Raw genomic sequence first — 14,253 nt, 5'->3', positions numbered from 1 at the left:
CACCAAAATTTTGAGAAAAATCTTCAATAAAAGAATACCTTCTGATTAAATCACCATTCATGTTCCAGAAAAGCCCTCAAGCTACTTTTGTCAAACACTGAATTATCAAAAATACGAGATAGCTGTGGCATAGACTATTTTAATCCATTGAAACTGAGAAAGCGGAAGGATTAACAAGTACGTTTACTGCTCTTGCACTCGATACAGTTATAAAGCTTGATGAAAATATTGTTATGGCCAGTTGTATACCTTTTTCGCCACACTATCCGTAGACCAGCGCAGCCGTGTCTCGGAACACTGTAAAGCCATACATGGCCTGACAATGAAAGTATAGCTTTTGCATGAACATATATTCAACAACCAAAAGTCTCTCTATACAACTCTTTGACATTTTTTCATCAGAAAATTGAGTTCGTTTTGTGATTACTTGAAGAATTTAAAAGATCTGTTTTTTCTAGGTCTTAACATTGTTTAGCATAGTATCAGGGTTTCTTTGTCCTTGCAGTTTCTTGTAAATACTTAACATGAATTTCCTTTAAGTTTTCAGGATCTTTCTTGATAAACACAATAAATCAAGGTGTCTAAACACTGGCGAGGAGCATGCGTGGTGTATCCTAGCCCTTTGAATGGATTTAAGTCCCTTGAAGGGACATAGTCCCTTTTGGTTTGCTCAAGATTAACCCCATACTAACCATGATAATCTAATTTAATTATTTAAGCCGTTCCTGAGATATTGCAGTTAGGAATTTTTCTGGATCACCTTAAAGGCCTTTATTGGTGAGCTATTAAAGCTCACTTTCATTTCCTTAGCTTCAGTAGTAACAATAGTCGAAGCAGAAGTAGTAATAATATTATAAGTAGCAGTATGCACATAAAACCTTGGGTTTTCTTCAACACTGTTCTCAAAACTCGCTGAAAGTTTCAAATCAACACCATAATCACTCTTGAGGCAATGCTGTTACGTCCACTAGACAACATGTATGCATATAGTATCACTGGTTTTGTTCGAAAATGTTTCAGCATTCCATTTTGCCCTAATACCCTTTACTTTAATAGCAGTAGTTGTAGCATCAGTGACTACAGTGGCAACCGTAGTAGTGATAGCCTTAGTTTTAATAGTAGTAGCAGTAACAGTGGAAGCAGCAGTATCAGTAGCAATGGTAGTAGAAGTTGTTGTAAAATGATGAAAATATCGTATTTCATTTCTTCCAACATCCTCCACAAAAAGGACTGTAAATGTTAATTTCAGACCATACCAATTCTAAGATATTCCTGCTTTTGACAACTTGCATGCAAACGGCGTATAGAATTTAGGTTGACTTTCCCTTAATATTCCTTAAGAATTTCACTTTCATACCCTTAGCCATAGCTGAAATAGTAGCCACATTAGAGGTAGAAGGATGAGAATATTGCATTTTATTTATTTCAACATCCCCCACAAATAGCATTGTAATTCTTAATTTCAGACCAAGCGTATTCTAAGATATTACTTTTTTTAAGAGCAATTTTGTGTTTTGTAAGAACTATATTAAATTTTACAAGTACCATTTGTTTTTCTTAAGAATTATTTTTTTTTTGTAAGAACTATACTGTATTTTAAAGGAACTATTTCATGTTTTGTAAGATTCTTGTTGGATTCTTAGGAAATATTTTGTTCTGTGAAAACAATTTGTGCTTTTGTAAAAATGACTTATATTTGTAAGAACTACTTTTTAATTTTTGTGAAGTATTATGGATTGTATAATAACTATTTAGGATTTTACATGAAGCATGCCTTTTTTGTAAGTACTATTTTAGATGTTGTCAAAATTCTGATGTATTTTCTAAAAATAATATTGAATTTCTTATTAAACATTTTATGTTAAGTAAGAACCATTTTTTATTTTATCGTAACTATCTTGTATTTTCTAAGAACTATTTTAAGTTTTGGAAGAGTGTTTTTTGATTTTGTAGTATATCTTTTGTATTTTGTAAAAAATGCTTTGTGTTTGTAAGAACTATATTGAAAAATGAGAGTACTATTTAAAATTTTGTAAAATCATTTCTGTTTTTTCGTAACTATATTGTGTTTCCTAAGACCCCTTTTATGTTTGAAAATAATTTTTTTGCTTTTTGTGGGAAATAATTTGTGTTTTATAAGAATCATTTTGAATTAGTTAGAACTATATCGTATTTTGTAAAAATTATTTTTTCATTTCTTATAAGCCAATTTGTATATTGTAAGAAATCTTTTATATTGTTCAAATATAGTGATATTGTAGCAGCCGTTTTTAGTTTTTAAGAATTATTCTGTTTTGTAATAACTGTTTTGCATTTTTACATAGCTATTTATATTTTGTAAGAAATGTTTTGTATTTATAGGAAATATTTTGAATTTTCTATAAACTAATTCGTATTTTCTATGAACTATATTGAATTTTGTAAGAACTGTTTTGTTTGTTTGTAAGGTTTATATTTGTTTTGTAAGAACTATTTTGGATGTTGTATGAAGCATTTTTTTATTTTATAACATCTATTGACTTTTCCGTGGATATCTTTCAATCAGGAATGCCCAGTCTTTGGCTTAAGAATTGGGAATTTCTATTAAAAGCTCTCAAAATGTCCCTTTAAATGGCTTTTTATTGTGTTTTGCAACAAAATTACAGAAGATATGAAGGAATTATATGATTTAAATGGTTGTCTTCCAATTATAAATGCCTATTATTGCCTCAAAGAAATTAGGCCTTTCCGTTAAAACCTCTCAAATATACCTCTTAATATAGCTTTTCACTTTGTTTTGTAACACAATTATACAACATACGAAGAAAAATAAAGCTTAAATGTGTGCTTTTCAATCAGGAGGGCCCAGTCTTGGCTGAAAGAAATATGGAATTTATACGAAATGTTTTGAATTTTCTAAAAACTAATTCGTATTTTCAAAGAACTATATTGAATTCTGTAAGAACTATTTTGTTTTGTTTGTAAGGTTTATATTTGTTTTATAAGAACTATTTTGGATGTTGTATGAAGTATTTTTTATTTTATAACATATATTGACAATTCTATGGATATCTTTCAATCAGGAATGCCCAGTCTTTGCCTTAAGAATTGGGATTTCCATTAAAAGCTCTTAAAATATTTCTTTAAATGGCTTTTAACTGTGTTTTGCAACGAAATTACACAAGGTACGAAGGAATTATATGACTTAAATGGTTGCCTTCAAGTTATAAATGCATAGTCTTGCCTCAAAGAAATCAGGCCTTTCCAATAAAACCTCTCCAAAATACCTCTTAATATAGCTTTTCACTTTTTTTTTACAACAAAATTGTACAAGATACGTAGAAAAAAAAGCTTAAATGTGTGCCTTTCAATCAGGACAGCCTTGTCTTGGTTGAAAGTAATAGGGAATTTCCATTAAAAGCTCTCAAAAATATCTCCGAATAGGATTGTTCACTGCGAATTCCAACAAAACTATAGCAGATCTGAAATACGATTCAAATGTGTGCCTTTTAATCAGGAATTTCTAGTCTTAGCAAAAAAGTTGGGAATTACCTTTGAAAGCTCTTCTTGGTACCTTTCCTGACTAAAGTGACTCAATTCCCGTTTCATTTTAACTCTTCTTCATAATCTAACGGATCGAATCTATTCAAATACCATTTCATTTTGTTCGCATTTGCTTAAAATTTATTTGATTTTATTACTTTTATTAGGGTTTTCTACGAAAAAAAAATCCTAGGGTTTTGATAATGTCTTTAGGCACGCTTGTATTAAAAGGACATATTAAAGGCTTATAGAAAGTTAAAAAAATGTAAACACTGAAAAATTTCATTCATAAAAGAACTTTCATTACAAAAGTTGTCCTTCTTAAAAAACCCGCCTAACATACATATTCAATCTTCATTTCAAACTCCAGAAATAGTTTCGTAACCATCTTTTTGTTACAAGTATACACAATGTATTTCAGCCTTAAAGAAAAGTTCATAATTTTCCAACTTAAAAAAAAAAATTCAGAATAAAAATAAAATAAATTTGCCCTATTGTCTAGCCATGCAAATCACCTGAGGGCAGTGCTTATGCTCTTTTCAGCTTTGACATTGTTCTTTACTTCCCAGTGAAGGTCGGAATTTTAAAATAATCTATGAATTGAATTAAAAAATTCGTTCCCCTGTCATCTCTTCTGAGCAAGTTACGGATGAGCTTTAGAACTGTTTGGAATTCACTGTGTGCATTGATGCATATCTGTTTATGTACTTTTAGAAGATTGAGTTTCTATGGCAACCAAACATGAAATGCAAGGATAGTTGTGGAAAGACATACTTTAATGATTAGTATGATTCCATACAATATAGTGCTTTAACTTGATGACAGATGATGTCACATGACTTACCTACATAACCAATTATAGTTCTTTTTTTAATTTAGAGGCTTTTCTAGTTACAAGAATGGATTTGCATAAGTTTTTGCTTAAACTTGTGAAACCTTTGAAAAGTTTTAGTTAGAACATATCTATAACAACAGTTTGACTTCTATTTTGGCTAGTGTATCATTCAATTGTGTATGGAACTCTTATTCAAATCTTATATCGATCAAATATTTCATAAGAGAAAGAAAATAACATCTAGAGAGAGGTGAAAAATAATTGAAAGTCCGGATAATGAGCGCTGTAGGGCACACTATGGCCTGGGGGCTGGAAATAAAACAAAGCTAGAGACTCTTGGTTGTAAACAAATTTACCACATAATTAATAAGCTCAATGACCAACCAGAACCACTTAAACATGTTTGGGTAGGATAATCCCCGCTCGTAAAAATTTTTAGAAAACCCATTCCACTTCCCTTTTATAAAACTTATAATTACTTATAACCCACTTATAAAAATATTCTGCAAACCTGTTCCAACTCAAAATAAACCAGTTCAACACATCTAGATACTTGTAAAAATATTCGTAAAATCTTTTCAATTCCAAACAAACCAATGAAGGTGGTGTGGTTTGGGGGAATTGTCTCTTGTAATAACATCTAGAAAAACTGCTCCAGTTCAGCAGTTAGACACATTTACTGGTTACTCCGAATATAGCCTACCCCAGTGGGCACTGTAGGATGGGTGGAGATTTTTGGAGAGGATGCTGTAGGACCTCTAGAGCTGGAGGGGTGGGTGCCGTCAGATCCACCATTAACATTTAATTTTCTTTCCCTCATTGCAGAAAAATAGGAGGAAAAAACTGTAAAATGAGAAGTTACCTGAAATATTCAGAGCCCAGTTGATGGGGTATAAACGATTGGAAGCAAACAAAGAATCTAATTTTTCTAACTTTATAAATAATAGGGCAATTGTTTAGCTCAATGTAGCCTATTTTAACGATTAATTATTTCAAATTTTAATATTCAACGTTTTACCACGAAATAACAGGTTTGGTGATGTAAAACTGAGCATAATTACCAATTTTCAAAATTTGCATATGTGCAATGTGCCAAGCCCTAAACAAAGAACTGAAGTATTAAATTTCTTTCATTCTTTCAGGCTATTCTTTTGATGATGAATTTTTGGGTTGTGAGATTTTTTTTTATTTCTGGATGGTAAAGTGGGCAAACATTTAGTATACAAAACAGAAGTTTTCTCTGAGAAGTAAAGAATGGAGATGAAACTTCAAACGAGTAACTTTTTTTACTGTAGCTGATGCATGTCAGCAAAAATAGCTCATATAATTTGGGTCATAACATTTATTTACATCTGTAGGATTTTGAAAATCTAACGTTTCTCTGAAAACTTATGTTACTTAGGGCTGTGATATGGTTAAAATTCCAAAAACAAGAAGAACAATAGGGAGTTTCTCAAGACAGTGGAAAAAAATTAGAATGAATATTTCGGACCTATGTCCAAGGGACGTCCTCAGCAATACAGATATATAATAAAAAACAACTTACAAAAGGATAAAATCAATAAAACTAAAATTAACCGTTTTTTCAAAACAGTCCCGGTCTCCTTGCCTCAGCGAAGTTCAACCAGTAAAAACTAAAGGCAAAGTTTCCAATCTTTGGCATAAGAAATGCTATTGAACGTATAAAATAAGTCAATTGTCTAATTATCAATATCCAAAATAAAGTGTAGAGTTGCACACTTTTATTTTTCTGTTTGATATTTTTTCCTAGTTATCATTTTCATTTAGGAACTACGTGGAGAAGTGAAACAATTTGCACAAAAAAAAGATCATAAGGATTATAGTTGCTGTTTTGTATTTATTATGTCTCACGGTGGACCAAAGGGTTCAAACGACAGTCAATGGGGCATTGTTTGCAGAGATGAAATCACAATTGATATTGAAAAAGACATTATCACTGTGCTTTCAAACCGCGAAGCAAAGAATCTCACTGGAATACCAAGATTTATCGTCATAAATGCGTGCAGGTTCATTGATTTAATATATTTTATGTGTATTTACGTATTATTATATATGTCTGGTATTTATGTATTATGTTTGAAGTATTTTGTGTTTATGTATTTTGATATTTTGTTTTATTTGCTCTTGTGTCATTGTGTCGTTTTCTTTTTGTCTTTCTTTTTCGAGTTAGTAGGTAGACTCTTTTCCTGCTTTAAATATACTTGGTATATTTGGCATATTTGGCATATACTTTGCTGATAATGCGTAAAAACTTTTAAGACATTGTTAATTGGGTATTTATGCCAGAGAAGGAGGTAGAGATTCTTCTGTTGGTGAAGATTATGTTTTAATCAAGTTTCCCGATCAGATTGTAAAATAACGTTATTCGAAAATTAAATCTGTTAATAAAAGTACCAGCAGGCTGATGTTTCAACTATCTATTTTATAGATATTTATAGATAGCTCTGAGAACCAAAATGTATGCTTAAGAAATTGCGTTTTTAAGCATATTCACAAACACACCCTTTTAAATACGTTTTACTCTTAATAAAACTCTTAGGAGATTTAACAATAACAAATGTCCAAATGAGAACAAATCATATGTCCTAATTTCAAAAAAGGATTCAAAATGCCCATGAAAGACTGACTTTCCATTTAGATGTTAAAGACTTCTTCTAAAGCCAACAGTTTGACTTTGTGATTGAGTTGTGATTGAATCACTGGTGATTCAACCAAATTCTTTTCTAAATTAACTAATGAAGTGGATCTGCTTCCTTATCAGGAGGTGTGTTTCATATACTCAGTAAGCACCTGATAGAAGCACTATAAATTGCTAAAAGGAGTCTGGATTATATTGATGCCTATGTCGAAGGTTAAGATCTGATTGACTCTTATTTTGAAATTTTCCAGCAGATTTTTGTAAATTGTTTTTTAAGTCCTTTTGTCAAACTTAATCAAAAATCAATCTCACGAAGATTCTAGTGGAAAATTCAGCTCAAAAACTTGTGAGGTTTATTGGAAGTGAACAGAAAACGTTAAGTGGAAATTATAAGGAATAGAAATTACTGAAAGACTACAGATTAAGCTTTCAGGTTTCAGAATCAGCAATACCTCTTGGTGAAGGGCTAACTCCTAAACAGCTAACAAGTCAATAAATAACAAATACTCTGTTTTAACTCTTCATTGAACTATTGTTTTTGCTACCTGAAGCTCTCAATTTTCTATGCCAAAAGTAATCAGGTTTTATCCCCTAGATGTAGTGAAGTGACCTGGCAGGGGCAAGACCAGTGACTTCTATTTTTACCCCGGTAGGGCTTGCTAATAACTCTGGGTTGCGTCTTAATCTATAGGTAGCGTTCTAGTCTATTGGTAGTTGAATCTAAAAGAAGGAGGCCTTTGTCTACTGAGTAATGAGAAGAAGACAGATATTATGAATGGATTCCTTTTGATTGACTCTAGGCAAAAGCGCTATAGGGTGTAGTGTCGCAACATGTTAAATATAAGATATACAAAACAGTACCGACATAAATAAATATAAAACTCAAAGTAATCTAAATTCCTGCAAGATATTTACAGTGACTCTGCAGAGGCCGACATGACATGTGAATGAAGTCATTCACATGTCGAATGACTTTTTGGCATTCGACATGTGAATGCCAAAAAGCTAAAATATCATGACTATCAGTCAAACAGTTCGTGGTAACGAACTGTAGTAGGGAGCGACTCGGCTCAATAGTAACCAACACTCTAAAAAATGGAATTTTGATACCAATACATACATCAAAAGAATCGCATTTTAATGCTGATTTTAAATATATAAGTTTCATCAAGTTTAGTCTTACCAATCAAAAGTTACGAGCCTGAGAAAATTTGCGTTATTTTAGAAAATAGGGGGAAACGCCCCCTAGAAGTCCTAGAATCTTGACGAAAATCACACCATCAGATTCAGCGTATCAGAGAACCCTACTATAGAAGTTTCAAGCTCCTATCTACAAAAATGTGGAATTTTGTATTTTTTGCCAGAAGGCAGATCACGGATGCGTGTTCATTTGTTTTTTTGTTTTTTTGTTTTTTTTGTTTTTTTTTTCTTTTTCCCAGGGGTGATCGTATCGACCCAGTTGTCCTAGAATGTTGCAAGAGGGCTCATTCTAACGGAAATGAAAAGTTCTAGTGCCCTTTTTAAGTGACCAAAAAATTGGAGGGCACCTAGGCCCCCTCCCACGCTAATTATTTTACCAAAGTCAACAGATCAAAATTCTGAGATAGCCATTTTATTCAGAGTAGTCGAAAAACCTTATAACTATGTCTTTGGGGACGACTTACTCCCCCACAGTCCCCGTGGGAGGGGCAACAAGTTACAAACTTTGACCAGTGCTTACATGTAGTAATGGTTATTGGGAAGTGTACAGGCATTTTCAGGAGGATTTTTTTGGTTGGGGGAGGGGTTGAGAAGAGGGGGATATGCTGGGGGAACTTTCCATCGATAGTTTGTCATGGGGGAAGAAAATCTCCATGAAGGGAGCGCAGGATTTACTAGCATTATTTAAAAAAAAAAAAACAATGAAAAAATAAATATGAAAAAGTTCTTTCAGCTGGAAGTAAGGAGCAGCATTAAAACTTAAAACAAACAGAAATTATTACCCATTTGAGGGGCTCACCTCCTCCTAATACCTCGCTCTTTACGCTAAAGTATTTTTAGTAATTTCAACTATTTATTCTACGGCTTTTGTGATTCTGGGGTCATTCTTAATGAATTGGGACAAAATTTTAGCTTTAGTGTAAAGAGGTAAAGAGCGAGGATCTGACAAGGGGGCGAACCCCCTCATATATTTAATAAAAATATGAGAATACAAAAGTTCTTTACGTAAGATAATTTATAAGTTACGTAAACCTTTTACTAATAAAAATATTCGTAAAAAATTAAAAATTCTAGTTGCCTTTTTAATTAACCAAAAAATCGGAGGGCAACTAGGCTTCCTCCCCCGCTCTTTTTTCTCAAAATCATTCAATCAAAATTATGATAAATGCCATTTAGCCAAAAAAAAATGCAAATTTTGTTTCAATTATTCCTCTGCGGAGAGCCAAAATCAAAACATGCATTGATTCAAAAACGTCCAGAAATTAAATAAAAAAAACAAGTTTTTTTAACTGAAAGTAAGGAGCGACATTAAAACTTAAAACGACCAGAAATTACTTCGTATATGAAAGAGGCTGCTTCCTCATCAACGCCCCGCTCTTTACGCTAAAGTTTTTTACTGTTTTAAAAAGAAGAATTGAGAGAAAGAGTCAAACTTTAGCGTAAAGAGCGGGGCGTTGATGAGGAAGCAGCCTCTTTCATATACGAAGTAATTTCTGGTCGTTTTAAGTTTTAATGTCGCTCCTTACTTTCAGTTAAAAAACTTGTTTTTTTTATTTAATTTCTTGAAGAGTACACCTTCATTCAAGCAGCCAGTCTCTCCGGAGATATCCATCCAGTAGTGCAAACTCCTTGGTATCACTATCTCGAGCTATCTGAAGTAGGAGGTCCGCGTTACTTACATCACAAATCAAGCTAATTTGGTATTTTCTACGCTTAAATTTTTCTTCAAGTTTTCTTGGCCTTTATTCCACCTTTTATGAATTTATTCAAGTTCCATTTGCCCTGTTCTTGAATATTCTTGTCCAGTTGGGCATTTTGGCTTAACTACTTCCCGATCTTATTCAATACAGTCAGTCCAGAAGTGAGCATTAAGAATCATCTATGTTCAAGGTAAACTCCCATATTACTTTTTTTAACCATTTCCAGCTCACTACCCTATCAGAGAGATGAACCCTCCTTTGTACCCGATTTTTCAATATGGCCATGACAATCCCTGTTTCACAAGTTTATTCCCCCCGCCTTTTTAACCTTTAACATCCCTATCTCAAAGACCCAACTCCCAGAAAGTCCCCACCGTTCAATTTCTCCTACCAATCCACAAAAGATTCAGGAAGAGAGTTTCATTCCTGCATTTGTAAACATTATTAATCAGTGAATTTGCTTTATTGACTTAGTTTTTCAGTTGATGATCGGTTTTTTTTTTTAATCTGACAAGTGTCTGTCTGGCAATGAGTGTCTGTTTTTTTTCCTTTTTTGTTTTTTATTCGAAAAGTTTTATCTGACTTTAATACCTGACGTAAAGTGTCAATTTGGCGCCACTTGTCGTGAAAGCTGTTTTCAAAATAAAAGTCTCTCTCTCTCTGTCTGTCTCTCTCTCTCTCTCTCTCTCTCTCTCTCTCTCTCTCTCTCTCTCTCTCTCTCTCTCTCTCTCTCTCTCTCTCTCTCTCTCTCTCTCTCTCTCTCTCTCTCTCTCTCTCTCTCTCTCTCTTCTCTCTCTCTCTCTCTCTCTCTCTCTCTCTCTCTCCTCTCTCTCTCTCTCTCTCCTCTCTCTCTCTCTCTCTCTCCTCTCTCTCTCTCTCTCTCTCTCTCTCTCTCTCTCTCTCTCTCTGTGCGTATCTGACTGTCTGTTTGCCTGTCTTTATGTGCATTTGTGTGTTTCTGTAACTCTCTCTGTGTGTTTGCCTGTCTTTGTGTCTGTATTTGTATGTTTTTGTTTGTGTTTCTGTCTCTATCTATCTCTCTACTTAATTGAAATTTGCAACAAAATGTTAAATCATAAAGGGGAAATCTAATAAATTTAGCAAAGATCATTTATTAGGTTTTTCAATGATCTGTGGTTTTTGAAAGTGATAATGCGCCTTGAAGTGTCAAAAGTTCTGTATTTGGTGAATTTTTCCTCTTTTATACTCTTTTTTGATGTCTAGAAGTTTACTTTGAAATTTGATGTAGGATATCTGTTTTTCTTCTAATAACTGGTAAAATAGTTTTATCCATGTTTTTACCAAATTTCTGTTAAGAACAGTTTTTCGTGGAAATCCTTGTGAATTTTTAGAAGATTGAAGGACATCAAAATAATTGTATTTGCATTTTAAGAAGAATATAAAGTAATACTTGTTATTATAATTCTTGTAAGTATTCTACCGCGAATTTTAAAATTTCGCAACACTTTTCATCAGGAAAATTTTTTTTATGATACATTAAGCTAACACTCATGATTCTTTTATTATCTTTCTAGTTCCGGCTTACGTGTAAATTTGGTATAAAGCTTGGAATGTTTCAGAATTGTGTTAAGATTATTGAAAATTATTTAATCATTCTAGCTTCCAAGTTTATTGTCAGTTGCTAGTTAAACTCTTTTTCTGTCCAGGCCATGTTTGGAGCCAAAGCGAGAGGGGTATGGTCGCTCATTTCATCCACCAATCGCCTTGCTTGCATAATTTGCTGTAGCTTAATTATTAAGAATTAATATGACATAGCAAAAGACTTTTTTAAATGCCAAAATAAAGGATTTTAGCCTTGCGCATTTCTAGTATTTCCTTTTTTGGAGAAAGGGAAGGGGGTTGAGTTTTATTTATTCTTTACACTCGTTTCTCATTTTAGTTATCTTGGCAAAATTAGCTTCGCTTTCTAAGAAAAATACCCTCGCCTAGGCTTTGTTGAGTGATAGATGACAGAACTTTATAATCCCCCTTTCTGCTTTTGAATATCTTTGTGTTATCGAACTGTATAGTTGGCACCGTTATTTGACATTTCAAAGACTTAGAACAATCTTACATGTCCGTCACCTTATCTCGTTAATGACAGATTATCTCCTTAACTCCTAATGAGCTCCTTAGTACTATTGACAATAAAAATCAAACCAATATAAATAAACATTTGTTAAAAATGAAAGCGACTACATTCAACTTAGCTGCGAGTTTGCATTCAAGCCGAGCCAAAAATTCCCCTTTGAGAAAAAGTGGATAAGACTATGGAACTGAGATATTAATGTGAAACGCCAAATTTCCAGTCAAACGTTTTCATTGTTCAAGTAAAATTAATTTTTACTATCATTATTCTTATAATTTTATTCTTTGTTTTTATCTTCATTCTAAAACCAATTTTGTCTTACCTTTTGCATTATTACAGCCAACCCGTTTTTTTTTTCATCTCCTCAACGTATTGTATTCTTCTTTATACCCTAGACGCTCAATTTTTCTTATTTCCTTTTCGAGTTCTCCAGGCTGTGAATGTCAATGCAACAGGCGTGCCTACCCATGAAAAAGACTAATTTCACTAATATTTCTCTGAGTTTATGTTTTTTCCGGAGGAGCAGTATCCCGGTCCAACTTTGTCTAATTGTTGAGATAGGAGATGAACACTTTATTCTCTATAGTGCTATCCATATTAGATGATAGTGTTGTTTAAACCAACATTTTATTGGACTCTTTACAGAGGAAATGCTGAGGACAGAGGAGTTGCTGATCCCACACTAAATTTTACATACACTAGTCCTCAACTATATACAGATAGCATAAACGAAAGCGCAGATAAACGTAAAAGAACATTTGATGATATGGCTATAATTTTGTCGACTGTACCAGGTAGTCTTTATTTTTTTCATCTCCAAAGTATTGCTTCTTATTTTTTTTTTTTTGAGGGGGGGGGGTCACTGAATTTTCTCTTTCTGGTACTTGTCAAATATTGCTACCATACCTAAGAGGTGAATTTAGGTCAATCACAATGAAATATGATGAAAATAGAATGTTTTAGTAACAAAATTATGGAAACTGCAACAAAAAATTATGGAAAAAAGGGTCCCCCAGAATGTATTGTATTAAATCCTAACACAGAACGTATTATATTAAATCCATTCCTAGCCGAGTGGATTTGTGCGCTGGATTAAGGATCTTTTGTTTGAGAGGGCGAGGGTTTTTATCCTAGCGTACCCAGTTATTTTGTTATGTAAGGGTCAGTCGCGTGACTGTAAGCTCTGCCAGAGTCGACCCAGCTCTAAATGGGTACCCTGAGAAATCTGGAGAAGATAAACAGGAAGGGTATGCGAAAGCACAGGATGGCTGGCCCCCATTCCCCCATTGCACTTCCTGGCTGAAGGGCCTTGAGACGGAGATCAGCACCACCGGTTCAGACCTTAAGAATCTAGTCCCAAATCCTTTACCTTTATTTTTTTAATTATATTAAATACCAAACCTAACTAAAATACCAACTATATATATCAAATGTTTAATTAAAATAAACCCATTTTGTAGTTTATTTCACTGAGACAAAGCTAATTATATCTGATTCCCGCGGAAAAACCAGTTTTAACAGATCCAACAGATCAAATATATTAAGTCTGGCTCTGGCCGAGACATTTAGCAAGTACCCTCTTTTTAGTTACAATATTTCCATTTTTCACTTTTAGTTCGACCAAATTTGCTTTTTAGTTCTCTAAAGTTTCGCTTTTTCATTTTTGTTCTGTAGCTTTTCATTTTTGTTTGTTGAAAATTCACGCTACTGATTTCCTTGTTTATGTGCTTTTCACTTTTTCCACTTTTGCTCACTAGCTTTTTAGCTTTTTTTTTCCACGATCACCTTTCACTTCATAATTTTTTCCAAATTAAATTTTTACTTCATTCTTTTTTCCACCAAGATTTCACTTAATTTTTCGCTCACTAAATTATCCCTTTCTCATTCTTTCGTCAAAAATTTCCGTTTTAGCCTGCCAAATTTCAACTTCTGTTTGTTCTTCTTCTGAATGTTGCTTCATTTATTTTTCTAAATTTTAAATTTTTATTTCTATCCCTAAATTTCCAGGTTCTTTATTTATTTATTTTTTACTACCTAAAAATGCTGAATTTATTTTTTTGAAATTTTTTTCTGAGTGAATTTTCAACTTACTTTGCAGAAGAAAATTTTGTTTTCTTTTTTCCGTGTAAATATTCTTTTTTAATTTTTTTGATAAATCTTTAATTTTTACTTAGTAAATTCTCACCTTTTTCAAATTTATTTAGTAATTTTTTATTTTTTCATTTTTTTTCAATTTTTTCCCATTTTA

The 14,253-nt window shown here is 32.8% G+C and overlaps 1 protein-coding gene across 2 annotated transcripts in view; it reads left to right on the top strand.

Moving 5' to 3' along the window:
* Positions 1-14,253, top strand: part of LOC136043321 (uncharacterized) — a 71,067-nt gene that overhangs the window by 52,564 nt on the left and 4,250 nt on the right. For both annotated transcript variants that reach the window (XM_065728252.1, XM_065728247.1), the window contains exons 9-10: positions 6,146-6,384; positions 12,651-12,799. In XM_065728252.1, coding sequence (XP_065584324.1) covers positions 6,146-6,384; positions 12,651-12,799 — 388 coding nt within the window. The remainder of the gene's footprint in view (positions 1-6,145; positions 6,385-12,650; positions 12,800-14,253) is intronic.

Source organism: Artemia franciscana, chromosome 2 (genome assembly GCF_032884065.1).
Source record: "Artemia franciscana chromosome 2, ASM3288406v1, whole genome shotgun sequence".
In the NCBI taxonomy this organism is placed as follows: Eukaryota; Metazoa; Arthropoda; class Branchiopoda; order Anostraca; family Artemiidae; genus Artemia; species Artemia franciscana.
Note: the sequence above shows the minus strand (reverse complement) of the source record. Positions and strands in the feature narration are given on the sequence as shown.